A 23,700-nucleotide genomic window follows, 5' to 3' on the forward strand; every position below is an offset into this window, starting at 1 on the left:
AATTGTAGTTAATTCTTCCAACAAGTTGGTAAAGCGAGATCTCATAAAGGCAAGGGAAACAGTATCCATGGCACTGAGCGATATTTGGATTCTTGACAAGCAATGCTCCTCACATCTGACAAACTGCAGCTATCCCTATGGAATGATAAATTAAACTCCAACGACCAAATCTGAAATAAGGAGCAAAACCAGCGGGTCTAAATAATGACAGTTTTGCACTATGAACTACAAATACAACGCATGTTCGAAATGTTTAAGCCCTTTCAATTTGACTTTGTGGTGGCTCTTAAAAGAGCCTTTGGTTGTGGTGCACTGCTTTCTGCGCCGTTTTACTTGCCCTTGGCCTTGTGGTGGCTCTCGGTCTTCTTGGGCAGCAGCACGGCCTGGATGTTGGGCAGCACGCCGCCCTGCGCGATGGTCACGCGGCCCAGCAGCTTGTTGAGCTCCTCGTCGTTGCGGATGGCCAGCTGCAGGTGGCGCGGGATGATGCGCGTCTTCTTGTTGTCGCGCGCCGCGTTGCCCGCCAGCTCCAGGATCTCAGCCGTCAGGTACTCGAGCACGGCCGCCAGGTACACGGGAGCGCCCGCGCCGACGCGCTCGGCGTAGTTGCCCTTGCGCAGCAGCCGGTGCACGCGGCCCACGGGGAACTGCAGCCCGGCCCGGGAGGACCGAGTCTTGGCCTTGGCGCGAGCCTTGCCACCCTGCTTGCCGCGTCCAGACATGGCGATGGCTCGGAGGTTCACTTAAACCCAAGATGCCCAGCACCCGGCAGCTGCACAGTTATACTCTGCTCTGGTTTCGTAAAGTAGCCTATGGCAGCGTCCGGATGCCAAGTCCAGCCAATCACAACGCAGCTGTGAGAACAGGCTGCCTCTAGTTTGCATAGGACGTCTGCCGCCGTAGGGCGGGCCTGAGGCGAGGATACTGATAGAGCCAATGGGAGCTCAGCATCCCGTCGTAGCCTATCAGCAGGCAGCGAAGCCAGCAAGCCAATGAAAACCCAGACATCTACAATCCTCATTTGCATGTTCAGCGCAGAAATAGGCTGGTGGCGCACGGGCCTCCGCACTCTGATTTCTTCTCGTGGAAGACAGATCTGAGTGTTGCAGCCACGATGCCTGAGCCAGCCAAGTCCGCTCCTGCCCCGAAGAAGGGCTCCAAGAAGGCGGTGACCAAGGCGCAGAAGAAGGACGGCAAGAAGCGCAAGCGCAGCCGCAAGGAGAGCTACTCGGTGTACGTGTACAAGGTGCTGAAGCAGGTGCACCCGGACACGGGCATCTCGTCCAAGGCCATGGGCATCATGAACTCGTTCGTCAACGACATCTTCGAGCGCATCGCGGGCGAGGCGTCGCGCCTGGCGCACTACAACAAGCGCTCGACCATCACGTCCCGGGAGATCCAGACGGCCGTGCGCCTGCTGCTGCCCGGCGAGCTGGCCAAGCACGCCGTGTCCGAGGGCACCAAGGCCGTCACCAAGTACACCAGCTCCAAGTAGACGCGTGCTTGGGCACAATTCACCCCAAAGGCTCTTTTCAGAGCCACCTACGAAGCTCATGAATGATCTGTAACATAAGTGCTATAAATTCAGGTGTTGCAGTTTGTTGTCCTAATATTCTGATGTCCTGTTATTCATGCAGGTTTTGTATCTCCCTTGCGATGTATAGTGTGAAAGTAGCTATCTGTTTGCCGTTGGTCTCCATGCAGCTTTTTCATTACTTCATTAGTCACCTGCGTAGCTCAGCATTAGGAATGTTAATGGTATGATCCGTACGTTTTCTATTAGTGGCCCACAAACAGCAATTTCAGGCAGTCACTAAGTGAGTTTCTCTAATACTGAGGTTAAAAATTAGTGGGAGGATGAAACATGCCATCTCATCTTGCAAAAAATGCCTCACTCTTGTAGAGAGGTGCCCTGAAGCAGCAAGCAATGCATGACAGAAAGTACCGGGCCTTATAGTTGCAAGTATTCCCAAAAACCTGGTCTGGGTTCACCTCAGACAAAGTTACTTTAGGGATTTCCACAATCAAACTGCCAGACTCGGAGCCTTAACCATGAAAAGACAGAACAAATCAACCACCTCAGCCATATTTTGGCGGCGAAAAACGGGGCGAACAGAGACTACAAAGATGAACTGTGTCTACCAGAGGATTCCTCAGTGGCCACATCATGCTTTAAATGGCGAGTTTGGCAGCAGTTCATTAACTACTGAACTGTCCAAACCACTTGAGCAAGAGCCTCGGAGCATGCCCCATACCACGGACCTGGCATGGATGGGAGGCTGGGTGGGGCTTATCCCTTTACCTCCCTGTTTTTCCCAGTTATAGAAAAAAAAATGTGGAAATAATACTCTTAACCACTTTCCTGTAGCCCTAGAACTTTTGTGCCCTAATTAACTATGTAAAGAATATCAAAAAATAGAATTTAAAAAAATTTGAGCCAACAGCACAAGGTTAGGACGCAGCTTTTACAATTTTAATAGAGCAAAACACTTGATGTTTAATGTAAATGAGATTTCTTTGCAACTGAAACTGTTGTTCAGTGTACCTGTTAGCTCTGCACTTGAAACTATCACAATGACGTTATACCACAGCGCTTTCAAAGAGAATAGAAACAAACGCACATACTTGAACCAACACTGCCTATGCTTGTAGCCTGAGTATGCAAAAGTAGTACTTAAAATCCCAAAGTTTGATTGGGTAGATTGTGTTTGAACTTAAGCTCCTATGCAAATGAAGGGAATGACAAGACTCAGTTTTTCATTGGCTGAAATTGTAATCTCATTTTAACCAATCAGACTGGACAATTTTTCATTCCGGTTGGAAGTATAATTGCTTCCTCTCAGATTTGAGATTTCACATTTGAGCTTGCTTTCCCTCTGACAAACCTTCCCTGTGGTTACCAAGATGTCTGGACGCGGCAAGCAAGGAGGAAAAGCTCGCGCCAAGGCCAAGACTCGGTCATCCCGGGCCGGGCTGCAGTTCCCCGTGGGCCGCGTGCACCGGCTGCTGCGCAAAGGAAACTACTCCGAGCGCGTCGGAGCGGGCGCTCCCGTGTACCTGGCGGCCGTGCTCGAGTACCTGACGGCTGAGATCCTGGAGCTGGCGGGCAACGCGGCGCGCGACAACAAGAAGACGCGCATCATCCCGCGCCACCTGCAGCTGGCCATCCGCAACGACGAGGAGCTCAACAAGCTGCTGGGCCGCGTGACCATCGCGCAGGGCGGCGTGCTGCCCAACATCCAGGCCGTGCTGCTGCCCAAGAAGACCGAGAGCCACCACAAGGCCAAGGGCAAGTAAAACGGTGCAGAAAGCAGTGCACCACAACCAAAGGCTCTTTTCAGAGCCACCACTTTTTCTGGAAAAGCGCTGAATTACTCAAAGTTGTGCTGGTTTGAACCCTTAAAGAAAACCTTTCTCACTGGTCTAATTCCCACTAACAGAATGAAATGGTTAAGAAGAAGCTACATTTTCTGCAAATGAAATGGGAATAAATTCCATATTATGTCACCACATTTTTCACCACAAAATGTGTATACATATAAAGCCACCATACACTAAAAGCCTGAGAATGTGAGAATCCATCGGAGAACAAAGGATGTGCTGTGTCCAATCATTTCCCGGCGGGATTTTTTAATTTTTGGTATGCTTGTACCTGGTTTTAGTGGAAATATCTGCTATTTCTCATTCTAGGAAATGCAATTAGGACCGCACTTTTAAAAGGCCACGTGAAATGAAATCGCCTTTGATAGGGCTTTAAAAGTGAACAGCTTAAGGAATGAATAAATTCTAAATGATTAGGAATCCTGATTAGATGACGCCGTGGGCTTCATTAAATCAGGCAGATATGCACCTTAACGTAGACACTCTGCAGGCAGTTGACCACTAGGAAGGCTTTTTAAGATAAATAATATTTATCGTTTTTTATTAGAAAGAGATTTACAGAAAGGAGAGACAGAGAAAGATCTTTCATCTGCTGGTTCACTCCCCAAATGTCTGCGCTGGAAGGATCTGAGCCCTAGTGCTGGCCATCTGAGGGGTGCATTAGTGGATGGGAGATCTCTGTCCCTGTCACTTTGTAAACATGACTGGCAAAGGAATAAATAAATCCCGTTTTAAAAAGGCAGCTTCACTGCTGCACCAGCCAACTTGCATGTTCTCAAGCTCCCAAGGCCTTTAATCATCACAACCATAACACTGGCCTGTGAAAGCTTGGCTGGTCAACATAACATTGATGGAAGTAGGCAAAGTCTTCTTCCTGGGGCTGTTTGAACCCCAACCTCTGTGCCATCCGTGTCTCATGCTAAGGAACTCACTCTTTGGCACACCCCACCCGTGGAACTGACGCACACACAACTCAAAGCTTTCATTTCATATCTAAGGAAAGGTATTTAAGTGCATTTTCCGAATGGGTTCTACATTAAAGCACTCAGTGTCTTTGCCTTGCCTGGTGAAAAGAATTCTAATGATTGAATCAATGAGAAGTAGACTCACAGACTTTTAAAAATATAATGTGCAACATGTTGCTCCACAGATCACCTCTCTTCACAAGTCCCCTTTCAAATCTGTTTGTTCAATTTGGAGAGAAGCATTGAGATGTGCCTGGGGTGAAATCTAGGTAAATTGTGGAGTTGATGAATGGCATACTGGTGAGAGAAATTGTCTCTTAAAACCTCCATGGAGGTCAAAAGAAGTAACAACATTCATAATTCCATATAATGAGTTCAACATATGCCTTCAACAAATAGAGAAGGTTTAAAAACCAAACTCAGACCAAAACTTTCTCATGGAGAAAGTGTTTCAGGCCATTGTTTTATTACACGTAGCAATGCATAGAATTCCAAATAATAAAAATCCAAATATATGTTCCTAATGTATAATTCATTATTCAGGGAACCACAGAAAAATAAACTTATGTCAACAGAATAAAGATGATGAACAATATATATAACTCATATCAGAAAAATGGAGGAAATTTAGTTCAAGAAGATGTATTATGTCCTGAGGGATTATTACATTGTCAACTTTAGGTTACACACTGAATTGCAGAAACATACTTTTCAGCAGTAATGGGCAGAAACATGCAATTATTCTATCTTTCAGCTTAGTATTGAAAAACACTGATACGGGCCATACAAATATCAAAACATAATCATATTTTCCAAGACACAAACCTGAGTATGCTGTTTAGGCTATGCTTTCCTATGAAAGAGAATGCAGTCCTTCCTTTATTTTGGAATAAATATAAATAGTTTGATATGAAATCCTTATGTGATTTTTGACAGGTTTACTTTCCATGTTATAACCCCTCTCTTTTGACAAAAGTTGAACAAAATTACTTACAATTCAAATTTTTCCTTTTAAGGAATCCATGATCTGATTTTCTAGTTGTCATCTTTGCTGACCTGAACATAGCTTCCAGAAATCATCGTATGACCTTCTTTTCTCCAATATAATGATCTGGGGGTGTTGGAATAACTATTTCTTGTTTATTTCTTGTTAATAACTGCTTTCTTGTTTTTCTAATTACTATGCTCTTCAACACTTTTTAGCAGATCAAAGCTTAAGCTTTTATGGAAACAACATTTAGTTCTAGATACCCTTCTGCAAATATCTATATTCTGGGGAGTAATACAGTAGCATGGAATTCCAAGTAGTCGCCATCTACTGATTTCTTACAATTAAAGAATGCAAATATTAATAATCTCATCTCTATATTACTACATTTTCTCCGTGATAAGTCACAAGCTTTTTGTTTGTTTTTGGACAGCTTCCTTTTGTTAACTTCTATATATTTCTAAATGAATCTAACTTTGAGCCATGTACTAGATTTCCATGCAACATAAAATAGCTCTTTTTTCTTTCAAAATTATACTTCCAATATTTTGCAAAGAATCAGGAAACAGGACAAAATAAGAGTTCTTGCGCAATGCTACACATCAAAAATAATGCAAACACTGTTATTTTGAAATTTGTAATAACCACATTTTAAAAAGTAGAAAGATACATGTGAAATCATTTCATTAACATGTTGCAATGAATATCAACTGTGAAAATATTATCACTTTGGTATATAACCACAGTTAAAAATAGTCACACAATATTTAAAATGTACCTTTCAAAGTATAGCTTTCGACTAGGCTGTACAATTATCTCATTATCCCATTCAATTTTCATTGAGAAATATTTTGATTTGCATTTATATTGCACAAACATTGTTTTTGTTACATTAAAATACATACCTAACACATGCCAATTGCATATCAGCTTTTAAAATTTACAAAACACTTTCTTTTTCACTCCGCCATCGTGATACGTGGCCTGGAGTCTTCCTCGCCATGTCTTCTCACAAGACCTTCAGAATCAAGAGATTCCTGGCCAAAAAACAAAAACAAAATCGTCCCATTCCCCAATGGTTTCGAATGAAAACCAGCAATAAGATCAGGTATAACTTCAAGAGGAGACACTGGAGAAGGACCAAGCTGGGTCTGTGAGGAACTGTGCTAAAACAGATGGAACACATATTTTGTGCTGTATCAACATCACTATCCATTGTATCAAGCTAAGGATGCCACCATCGTATGGACAGCTGGACATGTTTGATTGAGACCCCTTAGTAGTGGGTTGGTTCAGTAATAAATATGTGAGACATTTTTAACTACAAAAATAAATAAATAAATAAATAAAATTTACAAAACAGATAATCAATGGTCATGGCCTTGTCTAGGCTCTAAGGTGCCAAGGACACATGCTGCATGCCTTGAGGGGTTAACCTCAATTTCTCATCTGTATTCATAACCTACGCCTTATTCAGGGCCACCCGCCTAGTCCCATGAAAGGGCTAGTGACTTCATAGTCATGTTTCAGTATTGAGCAGCTTCTGGAGTAACTGAAAGTACTAACGGCTCCTGAAATGTGATATGTAGTGGTAGAGAATTTGTCCTTCACTTACTGTATTTACCAAACTCCTAACTCTGCAAATCCTTTGGAACATATCTTTATTCTTTATGTAGTCTCTCTTAGGGTTGGTATACCCAAAACAATCAGGTACATTTTCAAATTGTCCAGTACAGCCTATTGCAGATTTGTCAAACACAAAGCTATTGTTATTGCTTCTTTTTAAGAAAAAAAAAAATTCTGAAAATCAAAGAGTTATATGTCATTATGTTAGTGGGGGTGGAGGGTGAAGGGGAAAGAGCTGATAATCTATATAAATGCTCTGCCAGAAATAGGTAACTTCGGGGAAAGCGGAACCTGAGAACAGGCTGCACTGCAGGTGGAGAGCAAAGACACAGAAATCGATGTGCCATGCAGAAGACAACATGTCTCGGCACGTCTCTTCTATCCCTCACAAAACTCAGCACTTCTTTCGTCTCTAGCCATGTTTATTTTTTATTATTAAGACAATTACTTCAACTAAACTCACAGACTATGGCTTATTCTCAGCATTGAGGCAGCAAACACACAGATCCAAAGTCCAGCGAGAGGAATCAGCCACGCCATAATTTCACACACGCATCAGTATTTTTAAGAAAACAAAAAGTTGGGCCCAGTGCCACGGCCTAGCGGCTAAAGTCATCGCCTTGAACGCGCCAGGATTCCATATGGGTGCCGATTCGAATCTTGGCAACTCTGCTTCCCATCCAACTCTCTGCTTGTGACCTGGGAAAGCAGTCAAGGATGGCCCAAGGCTTTGGGCCCCTGCATCCACGTGGGAGATCTGGGTTCCTGGCTCCAGATAGACGCAGCACTGGCCATTGCGGTCACTTGTGGAGTGAATCATCTGACAGAGGATAATTCTCTCGGTCTATCCTCCTCTCTGTATATATCTGACTTTAGAACAAAAATAAATAAAACATTAAAAGAAAAAAAAAAATGAGTCTCCAAATCTGTGTCATGGCATGGAAGAGTGGCAGCAACATTCCAGCTAATGATTATTTCTAATGAAATTCAGGAAATAAATAAGCAGCAAATGCAGGAAGGCTGTGTAATATTTTTCTTCCTAGGGGGGAATAAAACTTCTCCCCTTTAACAAAATGATAATCACATTGCAGTCCTAGAGATAAAGATTACAGGTGGAGGAAAGTAGGAACCAACCATACCCAATCTGATCTTCTGCTTTTATTTTTGAACATCAACAACCCTAGCCCAAACTCTACCATGTTTGCATGCTTGCATAACTTAGCACTCTGCTCAAGGCACTATATAACTTACCTAATTTGGGCCCAGCTTAAATGACTAGTTCTCTGGCTTGCAAGTGTCTGAATCCCATTTGGGTGCCAGCTCATGTTTCCAGCTGCTCCACTTCCTTTCCAGCTCCCTGCTTATGGCCTGGGAAAGCTGCAAAGGATGGCCCAAAACCTAGGGACCAATGTGTGAGAGATGGAGAAGCTCCCGGCCCCTAATTTTGAATCAGTTGACTTCTGGCTGTTGTGACATTTGGTGAATGAACCAGCAACGGATCTTTCTCCTTCTCTCTATAAATCTGTTTTGCCTTTCCAATAAAAACAGTCAGATCTTAAAAGTGGCCTACTTTTCTTTTCTGGACATATGTAAAAGTAAAACTAAATAAATCTGTACATTTTCCCTGAGGAAATCAAGCAGGATCTGAACCAACAAATTTGAAAGAAGGAAAGGATTCTGTTTCATTTTCAAAAGCTTCTATGTGAGGTCACAGCCAGTGACCCATTTGAAAGCACATCAAAGGTCCCTGGTGCCCTTATTTACCTGACAGATTTCTGACTGCAAGCAATCTAAGCCAATAAGCGAGGAAGTGGATGAAGGGAGGCGGGGGAAGAGGATGGCTTGTGGCTGTGTTAGTTAGCTTTTTTTTTTTTTCTTGAACATACTGCACTTTCTTGCCCAGAGCTGCAATGAGGGAGCCTGCATAATACCCGCTGAGCCAAGGCTAGCATGTGTTGCAGGCGAACTTTTGCATGTAGACATAATTCACCATGACCTGCTGCTCAAATCTTTGGACTTTGAGAGGTGACAGGATATAAATAATTTTGTCTTTATAACTCTATTATGTATGTCTGTAGCATACATTTCCTTAACTCTCTCCAAACCTGAAAGATACTTCAGGTGCCCACTCTGAGATATCCCAAAGGAAGAACTTTAAAGGCCTGTGTAAGAGAGGTCTCCAGCCAACAGCTGTAAGAAAGGAAGCTTTAAGCTCTACCAAAAAAAAAATTCTAGAACCTGTTTCAGTAAGTTCAGTATGTTTAAAAATTGGTCATTCTTCATTCAAGAGTGAAACAGAATTCAACTCTGGCCAAAACCTTTACAGCTAAGCTAAAGTCACAGATATGATCAGCTAATACATGTTCTCTTAAGTACCGGATCTGAGCTATTCTATCATGCAGTAATAAAAAACAGATTTGGTTATTAAACATATTTAGCATCTTCAAACTTCACAATCAATCAAAAATCATAGAATCAATGCAAACGGTTGCCAGAAATGAAAGCATTCACTAAATATTTAAATTTAAACTCTGTCATAGAAATATCATATTTTGTATTATGTAACTCTCTGCATATACTTCCTTCTCTGGACTGAGGCCAACACTGCTCATGCCTTGTTTGTCATGGTAATAGCAAGGTTTTACTTTGTGTTTCAGGTGGACATGATTACTCCTTCTAGTGGAGTACAATGGGGCCACACATACTTTGAAAAACAATCAAACTGATCCAATCTTTGTGAAGAGAACATTAAAACTGTCTTCTAGCCATTTTGAAATGCAGTCTGTTATAGTCCTTGCTAAAATGCAATACAACACCAGAACTCGGTCCTGTCACATTGCATCAGTTGAATAATCTCTTTCAATTCTCCCTCCCCTCCTCTCAGAGTTAGACAACTGATACACTAAATTTCTAGAACATAAACATTTTTGAGATGCTCACATGTAGGTAACAGGCCCGGCTTATTTTACACACAGCATAATTCCATAAACAACAGAATTTCATCCATTTTGGTAGCTGAAGAGTATTCCTTTACTTTCATTTGTGCATGTAGTTTCCGCATTACTCTGTGGGATGCAGGGTGATGCTCTATATTGGATATCATGAATAGTGCTGCAACAAACACAGTGATACAGTCATCGCTTCCACAGCCTCAGTACTTTTCACTGGAGAATATGCCCAAACATGGGCTGGTGGACCAATCGTCATCTAGCACTATATAACAGCAACTTTTGAACCATTGTCATGGGCATAGGTGTAATGCACCTGTCTTTTTTCAGTCAGCTGTATATAGATAAATGACCTAATACGTTTGATGCATGTCTTACGTGGAGAGGGCACTTCCTAATCTCCTCTTAATGACTGACTAAATGTAGGGAATACACAATGAAAATATAGAGGAAAAAGGGGTTAAAGTTAGGGTTCCAAAATCCATATCAGCACGAAATCTTGAAGATTATTTCAATAACATGCTTAAACCCAGGACAACAGTGAAAAAGAAAACTTCCTATTAAATAAGTAAAATTGGAAAACTACCCTGAAAATGGTAAACATACTAGTAGGGAGATTATGCTACCATGCCTAGCTCAGTATATACTACAAAAAGGCTTGGTCATCTTCTAATGCGGTGCATTGTTGGCACACTAGAGAAAATGACCTGTACCATGCTATGGGCAACAATCTAGGGGAGAGAGAGTAGCACAAGAGACAAGTTCACATTGGGGAATATTAAACTTGGCATGTATCAGTTATAAACTTATTGTAAAATCCAATTAGCTATTGCACAATTTTGAGAACTATAGTATATCCAAATCACAGTTTTTTAAAGACTTTCAAAATGAAAAACACACGCTAAAAAAAAAAGAAAATGTGAAATGCCAAAATCCTTAGAGCTTTAAGACATTTCCTTCTGAATACAATAATGTGAATTGTTTACTACACTGCAACCGTAAAGAAACCATTCAGACTGTCACACTGTTTCGTACATGTGTTTGAATTTGGTCAGGAGACAAAAATAAATATAACATGCAGTCCCTGACTCCTTACAAAAAAAGTTTATGCAAACAGCAAATTAAAAACTTAATTGCGGAACATTTATAAGCCAATACAATCGATGTTTGTAAATTAGGAATGCACAAATCCCCCTTTGTTGTATTAGTGAGAGGCTGGTTTGGGCTGTGCAGATCATTTCATTCATTAAGAATCTTTTCCAATAACATCCTTTATAAAAATTTTCAAGATAAATATTGGTTGAAAAATATGTAAGGAGTATGTATGTGTATGTGCAAAGACCTTTTTGACATGCTTTCCAATAGCTACAGGGTAAACTTTTTCGCTCTGTTAAATCAGTTTGAATTTCACACTACAAAGCAGCCCTTCCTAACGCCCTGCTATGGGCATCAGCCCAAACATTCAAACCCGTTTTCCAGAACTGGGTGTTTGTTGTGCACACCCGGCTTGAAACAAAACTCCTTTCGTGTAAATTCCAGAACACCATGTCTGAGTGACCATTCACACTAAAATATAATGAAGCCTGAAAACAGTAATTTTTTTTTTTAATAAGCCAATGACACGGGGATAAAAACAAGTAAATGAAGCCATAAAATGGCTGGCGTTTCTAAAAAGTGAAAATCGAAAACATATCTTTTTTTTTTAAAGATTTATTTTTACCGAAAACATAGTTTTCAAACCCATTCGCTTTGTGGATTAAAGCACAGTAAGAGCTCAAAGATAACACTCTGTGCTAATATTTTGTAAGGCTCGTGAATGTAAGGCTTGTTCAAACTATTTAGGAATGTTGAGGGTAGGGCAGGTTTTGTTTACCCATTGAAACTTACCAATCCGAATCCGGTCCTAGAGGGATAAACCAATCGGGTGTGCTGCGAGTCCTTCCGGAATTTACCAGCCAGTAGTACGCAGGCATTTCCGAAAACCCAATCAGAACGATCCTGTTTGTATATAAAGCAGGGTCTGCGGAGCCATTACGAGCTTGTTTTCTCGGGCATTCCCAAATGGCTCGCACGAAGCAGACGGCCCGCAAGTCGACCGGCGGCAAGGCCCCGCGCAAGCAGCTGGCCACCAAGGCGGCCCGCAAGAGCGCGCCGGCCACGGGCGGCGTCAAGAAGCCGCACCGCTACCGGCCCGGCACGGTGGCGCTGCGCGAGATCCGGCGCTACCAGAAGTCGACGGAGCTGCTGATCCGCAAGCTGCCGTTCCAGCGGCTGGTGCGCGAGATCGCGCAGGACTTCAAGACGGACCTGCGCTTCCAGAGCTCGGCCGTCATGGCGCTGCAGGAGGCGTGCGAGGCCTACCTCGTGGGGCTCTTCGAGGACACCAACCTGTGCGCCATCCACGCCAAGCGCGTCACCATCATGCCCAAGGACATCCAGCTGGCGCGCCGCATCCGCGGGGAGCGGGCTTAAATCGTCCTTCCTTGTTGGAGCACCGCACCGTGAAAATCCAAAGGCTCTTTTCAGAGCCAATCACCTTTTCTGTAAAAGGAGCTGTGTACAGGCTTAGCTGCCACCTCCAACCCTTGTTCTTAAATGCATGTAATCACATCCGGCAACGCAAAGTTTTATTCTAATTTTAGGAACAACTCGTCGCCGTTTCATTGACAATCACCATTTTGTTTTCTGTGAGTGAGTGTAACAAGTATGAGTGGTCTGGGAGTCTGGATATGATGTATCTGTCAACATCTTTATGCACCTGTTTGGCAAAGGTGAGGAACATACTATGAAAATGCAAAAAAGGCTCCACGTGGAATTTTGAAGAGAATAATTAAATGCTGTCATGCTCGGGAAGATCAGAATCAGCCTTTATAGTATTGATAATTGTAAAGTGCATAGATTCTGTTTTCCTATGCTATCTGCATGCCACCTTGCCACCTAGCATATACACTTTGTTTAGGATTTGGCGGCTTGTGCGTTTGCAGGGTTTTGCGTCTCACCCCTCGCATGGACTTGGGCTCATTTTTTGTTTGCATCACAGTTCTGTCCCTTTAGTATGTGGGAGACTGAAAAAGCTCTTGATTGCGTTGTCGGGCTTGACTGTACAGCCGTTTAGGTAGTGAACAGGTGAATGGGAATTTTCCCTTTCTCTCTACTTGCTTTTTGAGTAAACATCTTTTCACAGAAGCAATGATTCTTACTATATTTCCAAAGTAACTAAGGGAAAATCAGGAATTGAATTTGAAACTAAAGGGTGTGTCTAATGTAAGGGTGTAGACTATTTTCAGTATTACTTGGCTGTAAGAAGAATCCTGTATGATCATTCCTTGACACTCCTGCTTCCACATGGCAGGTTCACCTGTCGCAGATTAATACCTGTATGGAGATATTGCCAGTGCTGCTGCCCCTAAAATATGTGGTGGGCGGGTGAAAAATAGCAGCAAATAGATAAGCAGATATATGAACCAATTTAGCCATCACAAGAATCCCTGGAGATTTCATAGAGAAAAAAAAATTGGGGGAATCCTGACAGACATTAAAGTTAGAGGTCTGAAATGAGGAATCATTCCATGTGAAAAAATGCCACTGCTGCCCATAATCTAAGTAACTGGAGTTGTAAATGTTGACAATACAGTGATCCACCATGATGTGCATGGTTGTGGCTAACTGTACTTCCTATATAGCACTGAAAGATTTTAACCTGTGTTTTGATTTCAACAATTGCAGGACTTTGGGACAGGAAAATATATGAACAATGAAAAACTTTTGTCATATCCTTATTATCCACCATAACATGCCATTTTGCAAGGGGGAGAAAAAAGTATAATCAGAAAATTATCAGTGCTGCTGGAGTCCCATATCCCAGGCCTGGTTTCTGTTCCAAGTGTGGCTCCCAATTCCAGGCAAGAAGGAGCCAAGCAGATGCTTTTCTGTGTTGGGTCGATCTGACCCAACACAGTCTCCCTACTGAGAGATTTAGAGAGTGAACCAGTGGATGGGAATGCTGTCTCTATAGAGACCTGGGTATTTCTATCTCTGCCCTTCAAATAAATAAACAGAAATGTTATAAATAAAAGATTGAACAGAGGTTACCATTTATTGTATTTATCCAAAAAAAATTAAAGCTGATGAAATTTTAAGAATTTTTCCTGAGTAAAAATTACTTGTCTTAAAAGCAGATAATAGATCAAAAGTCATGTTTTAGTGTATGAATCCAAGCTCATTACTTATATACTGTATTACATTAAAATCCATTTGTACTATAAATGCTTAACAGATGAGGAAACTTTCATTTTAGAAAGTTTCAAAAGAGTAAAACACCCAAAAATTTTCCACCAGATTTTATATAATTACATTAACACAATCAACACTATCTTTCTTCTCCATTAAACTTTAAGGCCTGAAGACCTGTAAAAACTGTCAATAATAATTTTATGTTAGATAATTTTAACTTATTTGCAACATCCGTGAAAAGAAATGGGTAGATTTTAAGGGTTCTATGTAATTGTGATTCAGAATAACACTTTTAGCAAACTGCACAAAAATGTAATATGTTCAGTTATTAAAATGTAAGTGACAAGTTTTAGCTTTTGTTCTTGCCCTTCAACTTATAATCTTAATGATATAGCCAAATACACAATAACAAATTTTTAAAGGAAATTTTAAGAGTTTTGATTGATCGATTTATTATAGTTGAAAGGTAGAGTAGACAGAGAAGAGATATTTCATCTGCTGGCTCACTCCCCAAATGGCTGCAACTTGAAGCAATGGCAAACCCAGGAGCCAGGAGCTCCCGTCAGGGTCTCCAAGTGAGTGGCAGGAGCCGAAGCATCTGGGCCATCTTCTGCTGCTTTCCCAGACACATTAGCAAGGAGCAGCCAGGACTGAAAGCAGAGCCCACATGGATGCTGAACTTCAGGTGACGGCTTAGCTACTATGCCGCAGGGCCAGTCCCAAGGGTTTCATATTTTAAAACAGCGATATGCATTAAAAATACAGCAATATGGTATTAGTAGTAATTAATAATTTTAAAAAGATTTATTGGAAAGGCAGATCAGATTTATGGAGAGGAGTGACAGATCATCCATCTGCTGTTTCACTCACTCCCCAAGGGACCACTAGGGCCAGAGCTGAAGGCAGTAATTAGGAGCTTCTTCTGAGTCTTCAACACAGGTGTGGGCTACCAAAGCTTCAGACCATCTTACACAGCTTTCCCAGGCCATAAGTAAGGAGCTAGAATGCAAGTGGAGCAGCCAAGATGTAAACCAGTGCTTATATGGGATACTGGCACTTGCAGGCAGGTATCAGCCAATTGAGCCACTGCACTAGCCTCAAAGTGAGCATGTTAGAAGCTAAATTTCAGAAATGTCCATTTGGAAAAGTTGTTAAGACACTTCGTGGCTGCCTGTATTCTCAGAGTTCCTAAGTTTGAGTGCCACCACCATTCCTGCTATGTGCACCCTTGGAAGCAATGAGGGATAGTTCAGGTATTTATATTCCTTCACCACGGTGTGGGAAGCTGTCATGAGTTCCAGGCTCCCTATTTACATCTGACTCAGTCCTAGCTAGAGAAATTTTATAGAACGGAGTAGCAAATGAAAAATTTTATCTCTCTCTGCTTTTCAAATAAATGAATGGAATATATATAATTTTCTCCTGCCCTCCCATCACCTCCTTGCCTTTCTCATCCCTAGGCAACTGAGAGGGAATAGAATTCCTTTACCCAAAAGGAAACCAAAAGTCCTCAAATATTATTCTAGTCTTATTTTGCATTTCTGTCATGCAGTTAATCATAAAGTATCTGACATGGCTTGTTTGACAGTTCCTCTTAAACTGCATGTCAGAGAGGTTAGTACAGCATACCAATGAGGAATAACTGTATACAGAATATCAGAAAGAACCTGGACATAGGACCCCAGCATGACACCCTATGTAGGCCCCGGTCTCCCAAGGGTTAACTCCACAGCTTAGCTTGGTTCTCAAGGTGTAATAGGAAGGGCAATCATGGCCTGATACATTTAGCCCCTGGCTTTACTGCAATTTCCCTCCTTCCTCGGGGGAGCTTAGGTGTTGCTTAACCATTGGGAAAATCCTGGGAGGAGCCAAGCAGACTATATAAGAGCAGTTCAACTTTGAATAAAGGGCTTCACTTCACAAGAATGAGCCTCAGTGTGTGATGTGTGATGTCTGTTTTATCTGTCTCATAACCCTAGTCCCTCTGCTCGGCTCAGGGTACGTGGCGATGCGGGCGTTGCCAACAACCCTAGAAGCTAAAGTCCTCATGAACTACATCCCATACGGGCATCGATTCCTATATCCGCAGTTCTGCTTCTCTTCCAGCTCCCTGCTTGTGGCTTAGGAAAGCAGTCGAGTACGGCCCAAGGACATGGGATCCTGCACCCATGTAGAACATACATAAGAGGCTCCTGGCTCTGGACTTCATAAATCTTAAAATCAAAAGAGAGAGAATCTAGAGATAATGTTGTTGTGTTTCTCCTGTCTGTCTACTAGCACTAGATCGTGGCCTCTTTATTTTGGTCCCATTTCTACATGTGGACCCGGCCTCACGTACATCAAGCATAAAAATTGACAGCTCAAGGGTCCGGCACAATGGTTCAACAGGCTGACCTTCAAATTCCAAGTATCAGGATTCCATACAGGAACCAAATAGTGTCCAAAATGTTCCACTTCCCATATAAGTCCCTGTTGGGTGGCCTGGGAAAGAAGTGGAATATGAGCCAAGTCCTTAGTACCCTGCACCCATTCAGTAGGCCAGGAAGAATCTCCTGGCATATTTTTTTTTAAATAAATAAACAAATGTGAAGATAAATATTTTAAGTCAAGTACAACTCCTGGTACATAGTAAGTATAAAAAAAAATTGACAGCAAATGCTGCTCATTGGTGCTACAGTCACATAAACCAATAAATTGGTTAACCTGTCTTTTGTGACAAAGGTGTTGGCAATAAACCTTTAAGACACATGAGGGAAGGCTTTTCTCTAATATCTATAATTTTAAAAATAAGAATGTAGGGACGTGCACAGTGACTAAATGGGTTAATCATCCACCTGTAGTGCCACAATCTCATATTGGGTGCCAGAATCCCATATCGGGTGCCAGTTCAAGTCCTAGCTGCTCCACTTCCCATCCAACTCTCTCCTGGGAAATCAGTGGAGAATGATCAAATTCCTTGGATCTCTGCACCCTTGAGGGAGACCCAGAAGAAGCTCCTGTACCCTGGCTCCTGGCTTCTGATTGAGTCAGCTCTGGTCATTGTAGCTATTTGTAAAGTGAACCAAACAATGAAAAATCTCTGTCTCTCTCCCTCTCTTTCATTCATTCTCTCTCTGGACAATCTACCTCTCTAATAAAAATAAATATTTCTAAAAAAAAACCAATAAGAATGTGATTTTTGAGTGACCAGTAACTTCATCTAAGCAAAAGCATAGCTAAAATTGAAACCAAAAATTCAGAAAAGCAGAATCACTTTTTGCAAGCTCCCATTTCTACTGGCCCACAGTATGTACTGATATTTTTATTCCTTGAGATTTTCACTGCAACGATGCACATAATCTGTTTTCTGTCTTGTGATTCCCAGCTGCTGGGTTGGCATCCTTCAGAAGGTAAGAGAAGCAGTGTGTGACTCATTCCATCAAAAGGAATTGGAAAAGAAACAGAGAAATGTGCTGCTCCTCTTATACCTAAGGGCATAAAAAGAAACCACAGAATCTGATTCGTGCCTGTAAGTAATCTAGCCTATATTCCAGAAATGTAAAATTACAGTCAGCTGAACATGCACATGCACCCAGGATAGATTATGTAGTGACAATGTATGGGTGTCCATAGAGGCCTAGCTCAGCCAAGACTCTTGCTGTAAAGACACCCTACAACTCGTGCCCAGGTTAATTTAATCTCTCAAATAGCTGCAACGATCACCATAAAAACATAGCCCTCTTGAGGTCAAGAAAGCATCTGCTGGACCTTAGGAAGAGTAGGAATATTCTGCATCTCTTTAACCAACAATTGTGAGCGTGTGTTAACTGTAACTAGATACTTTTCAATATGCAATGGTGAACTCTTAGAATTTAAGTATGAATAATAGCAACATGTAAATCCATACTGTTTTAAACCCCAGGCTGTTTACCATGTAAGAAAACCTGTAGGAAAAAAGACTGCAACACTGTTAACTCAAAAGCAACTGACTGAGTTAAACAAAAGTTTGGATAAAAATTCATTAGTGTCGGTTTAAAGACCAATGCTCTAAATGTCAGTTTAGCTGATAAGACAAAAGAATAAATATCTGGGCCTGACCTGGTTACTAGAGTCCTTCCCTAACATGTGCCAGAATCCCATAAGGGCATTTGTTCATGTTCCCATTGCTCCATTTCCCTTCCAGCTCCCTGTTTGTAGGCTGGGAAGGCAGTGTAGGATGGGCCAAAGCATGGGAGACCCAGAAGAGGCACCTGGCTTCAGATCAGCTTTGCTCCAGCCTTTGTGGCCACTTAGGGAGTGACTCAGCTGATACAAGTTCTTTCTGTCTCTCCTTTGCTCTGTGAGTCTGCCTTCCCAATAAAAATAAAATAAAGAAAAATATCTTAAAGTTGCTCTATGGAAGATAGCGAGCCCCAACTTAAATGTCATAAATGCACTTAATCAGAGATAAACAAATCTTTACATTAAAGGAATCTTTGAACTAGGTAGACCTTGAGATGGAAGTGGAACAAGTGGAAAGAATCTAAAAAGATAAGAAGAGAGGGATTTGAAGGTAACCAAACTGGTGAAAGAAAGAAAAAGAACTAAGTGGTGAAAGAGAAAAAGAAAGACATAAAGAAAGGAAAAGGAGAAAAAAAACAGCCAAAACACCAAAATATTATTTATTTGTTAGTATCAGGATACACACAAGGTCTTTATTACAAAAAGACACAGAAGCAACAGATTTTTCAATGTCTGGAACCTAATGCAATGGGGAAGCAGTGACACTTTCCCCAAAGTTATTGATTTTGGAGAATGACAGAATTTATAAATTAGGACAGAAAAAAACTAGAGTTAAAAAACTGTTTACAAACCAATGAGTAAAGAAGTAAATACGAGAAATGTGAAAATAAAAGTTGCTAAGATTTCTTTACACATTAACTTGCAGGTATTTGACCCGGTGGTTGGGCTGCCAACATCCTAGATTGGGATACTAGAATTCAAAGCTCAACTTCACAGTAAATTATATCTTTGCAAATATACACCCTAGGAGGCTTCCCGACATCTGACAGACTCAGATCGAAGTCATGGGTTCAGTTACCACCGTTGAGAACCGAAAGATTGGAGCCTTCTTCTCTCTTCCTCTCTCTTTTACTCTGTCTCTCCTCTCTACTCCTCTCCCCTCCCTCCAGCTCAAACACACGCACACATAAACATATTTAGAAAAAGTAGTTGTGAGAACCAAACCTCCATGAAAAACCATTAGTATACCCTACCACCTCCAATTAAAAGGTTTCAGGAAATGAAGAAGGGAGACATAAATGACTTCAGATTGGTCGCGAAAAATCAATTGTCTCAAACATAAATCTCACATACATAACCCTCCAGCAGGTGAGACACAATGCAAATGTTTTTCAAACTTTGCATGAAAACAAGTATTTTGTCTCTTGCACTAATACTACATTGGTATTTAACATCACTTGTATAGTAATTAGAAAACACAGAGGAAGATGTAAACAACCTCAATTCCGTTGAATCTAAGGACAAGTCAAGGCACAGGGAGAGGATTGCAAATTGACGCAAACCACAACAAACCTGGAAGGGCATTGCTGAATGATGAGCTTATTTGCTTTTCTTGCACTGCTAAGGACTTGTGAATCACATAGTTCAAAATGGACCTAAAATAGAAGTACATGATTTTTGCTTCTTAAAGTCTGAAAAGAACTAGAAAGAGTGTAAGGAACTTCGGCCATTTTCCAAGTGATAAAAGAGATGGGGAGCAGAAAATGGCAAGGAATTAAGACATCTAAGAATGAACCCTGTAATGTGCTGACAATAAAAGGTCATTGATGGTTTTTTCACTTTTCCAAGTCACAATCTTCTTAACTTTATGAAGTTTATCTATACTTAGTCCTTGTTTTATAACCTTACCCAAATCAGACAATTACAGATGTGCTTTGTAAATCTTAAGGCAGTAAACAGGCATTTTTAAATCCACTTTCTACATGCATAAATCTCTTCCGTATCACTCTTCATCCAAAGCCTACCTCTTTCACCACTGGACACTAAAACCTTCCTATGTCTGCTGCTTTATCTTTCCCACTCTGTAGCTAAATGTGCTATTTTCAAAAAGATTGAGTACTATTACAGACGCGTCTGTTTGTTCAGATCTTCTTATCCAAATCTCACAAAAAGGTTTTTATAAATTTCTCTAGAAAGAAGAAATAATGACATTCAGATGCAGTTTCGAAAACACTGAACTTCTGCTGGTGGTTCCCCAATTCTCCCAGAGATACAAATAGGATGAGAAGTGCAACAAATCATTACTCATTAAGAAGTAACCCAGAACTGAGGTGAAGACACATTTCAACCTGCAGTCACGGCATCTGGGCTCTCTGGACCAGTAGCTCGTGACAAATCTTGGGCTGTGTACTATATGGACAGTCTTACATTTATACACACAGAATATGTGTAACACAATCAGAAGACAATAACATTGAAATAGTGAGGTGTGCATTGTGGTGCAGTAGGGGAGTTGCTGCTTGGGATGCCACCGCAGCATTTTGAGGTGCATGGTTCCAGTCCAGGCTGCTTTGCTTCAGGAAACAGACCACACAGTGAATACTTGGGTTTCCACCCACATACGAGACTCGGCGGATTCCTGGTATGGGACTTCATCCAGTCCTAGCCATGCCTGAAGCAGGCACTTGAGGATTAAACCAATGGATGCTTAAGATCTGTCTCTCCTTACCTCTACATCTCAACCAGAAAGTAGCAGTTCTATAATGAATGGCAGTATGCAAAGGAACTATGAAAAGTTCATGAAAAATTTGACCCATGTTTAACTGGCGAGAAATCTCTTGAAATCCACATAAGGTTTACTTGACAGGAATTTGAAGACATGTGTATGAACTTAACACCAAATAAAGTCCAGTATCATGTTTAGCAATCAATGTCAGGTTTAAGGACTCGAATAAGTGTAAACTTTATTTCAGAAAAATGCAATGACCATGAGAATGAGTTATTCATAAGTCACAAATGTGCTGAAAACCACTATGATCAGCAGCTTGTACTCCTAAGAAATGTTCAAATGTACTGAACAGGTGACACTTCCTCAATCCCCAGCAACTGTCACAACCCGCAAATCGTCAGGATTTATACTAAAATTCTTTCCACTTTCCCTAAACATAATCCAAAAAAGGCTCTTTCAAAGCCACAGCCTTTCGAACTATGTCAGCTTCCCGATAAAGCTGTGCTTTGTTGCGCCCTCATTCACTAGGCCTGGAGCCCTGGCTGCCAAGAGGAAGCAAAGTGAGAACCTAAACTGCAATTTACACTTATACCTTAAGAGCAAAGAAGCTTTATGTAAATTTAGGCGGCACGGCGATCCAAAGATAATTTAAGAGTACAAGGCGGGAAAGGGGAAGAGGAGGGAGACTGCAGCAATGGGAGGAGCAGTCTGCTGCGGCTTGGTATACGGTTTTAGCCAGTCCGATTGGTGTAGTAGCATTTTTTCTGAACTCAAGCAAACAAGTCAAGGCGAGTTCTGATTGGTGAAATCCAAAAACCCCTGCCAACCCAATCAGCAAGGTCCAGTCGGTAACGCCTCCCGCCAACCGACTTTATTTCCAGCAATTGCAGACAAAAGCCGGGGATAGTAAATGAAAGTTATAAAGTGTATGAAACCAGATTAACAGTTTGTCTCCTGCACGATGCCAACTACGCCACTCAGCGAGCGTTCTTGTGGGAGGGAAAGATCTGTTAAGAGTATCAGGTCTCAACTAAAATGGGAGACACCTTGTCACAGAAGGGTGGCTATCGCCAATGGACAGTTACCAGCCTTTCTAGCTAGGGAGGACTAACGTGCAGTTTTTGCAAGTCAGCCAGATCGCTAATAGAAGGCGCATGCGCCTAGAGCTAAGTGCAAAAAAAAAAAAAAAAAAAAAGCAGCTAGCCAATAAAACGCAGAGCGCCGGTTTCAAAAAAAATTAAAAATGCTTACTCAAGTTCAGTTTCATCCAGGCACAACGATGGCTCAGCCCTTTTCAATGATAGCTCTGGGTGGCTCTGAAAAGAGCCTTTTGAGATTTTTGAAGCAGAACGCTCCGGACAGAAAGTTTACTTCTTCTTGGGGGCAGCCTTCTTCGCCTTCGCAACCTTCGGCTTGGTCGGCTTGGGCTTAGAGGCCTTGGGCTTTGCAGCTTTGGCCTTTGCGGGGCTCTTCGCAGCTTTCTTGGGTTTGGCCGCTTTCACCTTCTTGGGACTCTTGGCCACCTTCTTGGCACCAGCAGCAGCTGCCGGCTTCTTCGCCTTCTTCGGGGTCTTTTTGGCACTCTTCTTAGGGGTGGCAGTTCCGGTCTTCTTGGGCTTCTTGGCGGAGACTGCAGCTTTCTTGGGTTTGGCCGCGCCCGCCTTCTTAGGCTTGGGCTTGGCTTCCCCGGAAGCCGCCTTCTTGTTGAGCTTGAAGGAGCCGGAGGCGCCGGTGCCCTTGGTCTGGACCAGGGTGCCCTTGCTCACCAGGCTCTTGAGCCCCAGCTTGATGCGGCTGTTGTTCTTCTCCACATCGTAGCCGGCGGCCGCCAGCGCCTTCTTGAGCGCGGCCAGGGAGACCCCGCTGCGCTCTTTGGAGGCGGCCACAGCCTTGGTGATGAGCTCGGACACCGGGGGCCCCGACGCCTTGCGCTTGCCAGCAGCTGCGCCCGCCTTCTTCACCTTCTTCTTCACAGGTGTCTTCTCCGCAGGTGCGGGAGCAGCAGGAGCAACAGGAGCGGTTTCCGACATTTTTCTATTTTGCCAGGAAATCCAAAAGTAAGCAGAGCCTATCGGAGCGGCGTGTCTCCTGCGCCGGCGGCAGGGGTTTATATAGACACAAGCTGAATGGTGATTGGTTCCCTGCTCCTGCGCCGAGCTCTGCTGAAGGACTCCTGGGCACTGCCTTGTGGCTGTGTTTGTTGCCCCTTAAAAAAGGATAAAAATATAAGAAACATGGGCACGAAAACATTGGGGATTCAGGGGAAACGGATCCAGGAGTCCTCGGGCTTCGTTTCTGCTAGATTTTCTATAGTTACTTTCAAATCCGACTCCCCGAAACTTTCCTAAATCCCCCAACTGTCTTTCAAAGTTCGGTCAAATTGAGACAACTTTCAGGTTTTCCTTAAAAATACTGCTTCTTTGTTTATCCTTTGCGAGAATTTCTTTCAGGGCATTGTTCAGCGACTTCTTATCTTCTGAACTTTGCAGACACGAAAGAATATTGATTCGGATGAATAGGGAAAATCAGTTTTTTCGCGGAGGCAATAACACAGTCTCTCTCACGAGCTATTTACACCAACCTCTAGGAATTGGCACTAGGGCAGAAAGTTCTACTTACAGGAACGATCAATATTTCAGGTTATTTTCATCTTTTTATTTAAAAAAAATATATTTAAAATACTAATGTGTGAACTGGACTTCATCCCCATCCTTTTCTGATTTGAAATACTGTGGTAAAGATGGGATGAGGCTGCTTCATTTGTCTCCCACGTAAACAGGTCTGCACAGTTTTTAAGGTCTAGAATGAGTTTTCAATATCGAACACCACCTCTCTTACCAACAAAAACAA

The 23,700-nt window shown here is 42.2% G+C and overlaps 5 protein-coding genes across 5 annotated transcripts; 3 read left to right on the forward strand and 2 right to left on the reverse strand.

The window, feature by feature from the left end:
- Positions 1–297: 297 nt before the first annotated feature.
- LOC121147677 (histone H2A type 1-E) lies at positions 298–742 on the reverse strand. The gene has a single exon (XM_040967567.1). It carries the CDS (start codon positions 720–722, stop codon positions 330–332), a length of 393 nt encoding a protein of 130 aa, XP_040823501.1. The 5' UTR covers positions 723–742; the 3' UTR covers positions 298–329.
- A 334-nt stretch (positions 743–1,076) lies between these two features.
- On the forward strand, positions 1,077–1,496 carry LOC121147686 (histone H2B type 1-C/E/F/G/I). The gene has a single exon (XM_040967578.1). The coding sequence runs from the start codon at positions 1,115–1,117 to the stop codon at positions 1,493–1,495; it is 381 nt and encodes a 126-aa protein (XP_040823512.1). The 5' UTR covers positions 1,077–1,114; the 3' UTR covers position 1,496.
- A 1,349-nt stretch (positions 1,497–2,845) lies between these two features.
- Positions 2,846–3,329, forward strand: LOC121147681 (histone H2A type 1-B). The gene has a single exon (XM_040967570.1). The coding sequence runs from the start codon at positions 2,905–2,907 to the stop codon at positions 3,295–3,297; it is 393 nt and encodes a 130-aa protein (XP_040823504.1). The 5' UTR covers positions 2,846–2,904; the 3' UTR covers positions 3,298–3,329.
- A 2,955-nt stretch (positions 3,330–6,284) lies between these two features.
- Positions 6,285–6,655, forward strand: LOC121147692 (60S ribosomal protein L39-like). The gene has a single exon (XM_040967583.1). The coding sequence runs from the start codon at positions 6,336–6,338 to the stop codon at positions 6,489–6,491; it is 156 nt and encodes a 51-aa protein (XP_040823517.1). The 5' UTR covers positions 6,285–6,335; the 3' UTR covers positions 6,492–6,655.
- A 14,788-nt stretch (positions 6,656–21,443) lies between these two features.
- LOC121147669 (histone H1.3-like) lies at positions 21,444–22,951 on the reverse strand. The gene has a single exon (XM_040967558.1). The coding sequence runs from the start codon at positions 22,878–22,880 to the stop codon at positions 22,218–22,220; it is 663 nt and encodes a 220-aa protein (XP_040823492.1). The 5' UTR covers positions 22,881–22,951; the 3' UTR covers positions 21,444–22,217.
- Positions 22,952–23,700: the final 749 nt, after the last annotated feature.

This window comes from Ochotona curzoniae, unplaced genomic scaffold (assembly GCF_017591425.1).
Source record: "Ochotona curzoniae isolate NIBS_2020 unplaced genomic scaffold, NIBS_Ocur_1.0 scaffold_461, whole genome shotgun sequence".
NCBI classification, from domain to species: domain Eukaryota; kingdom Metazoa; phylum Chordata; class Mammalia; order Lagomorpha; family Ochotonidae; genus Ochotona; species Ochotona curzoniae.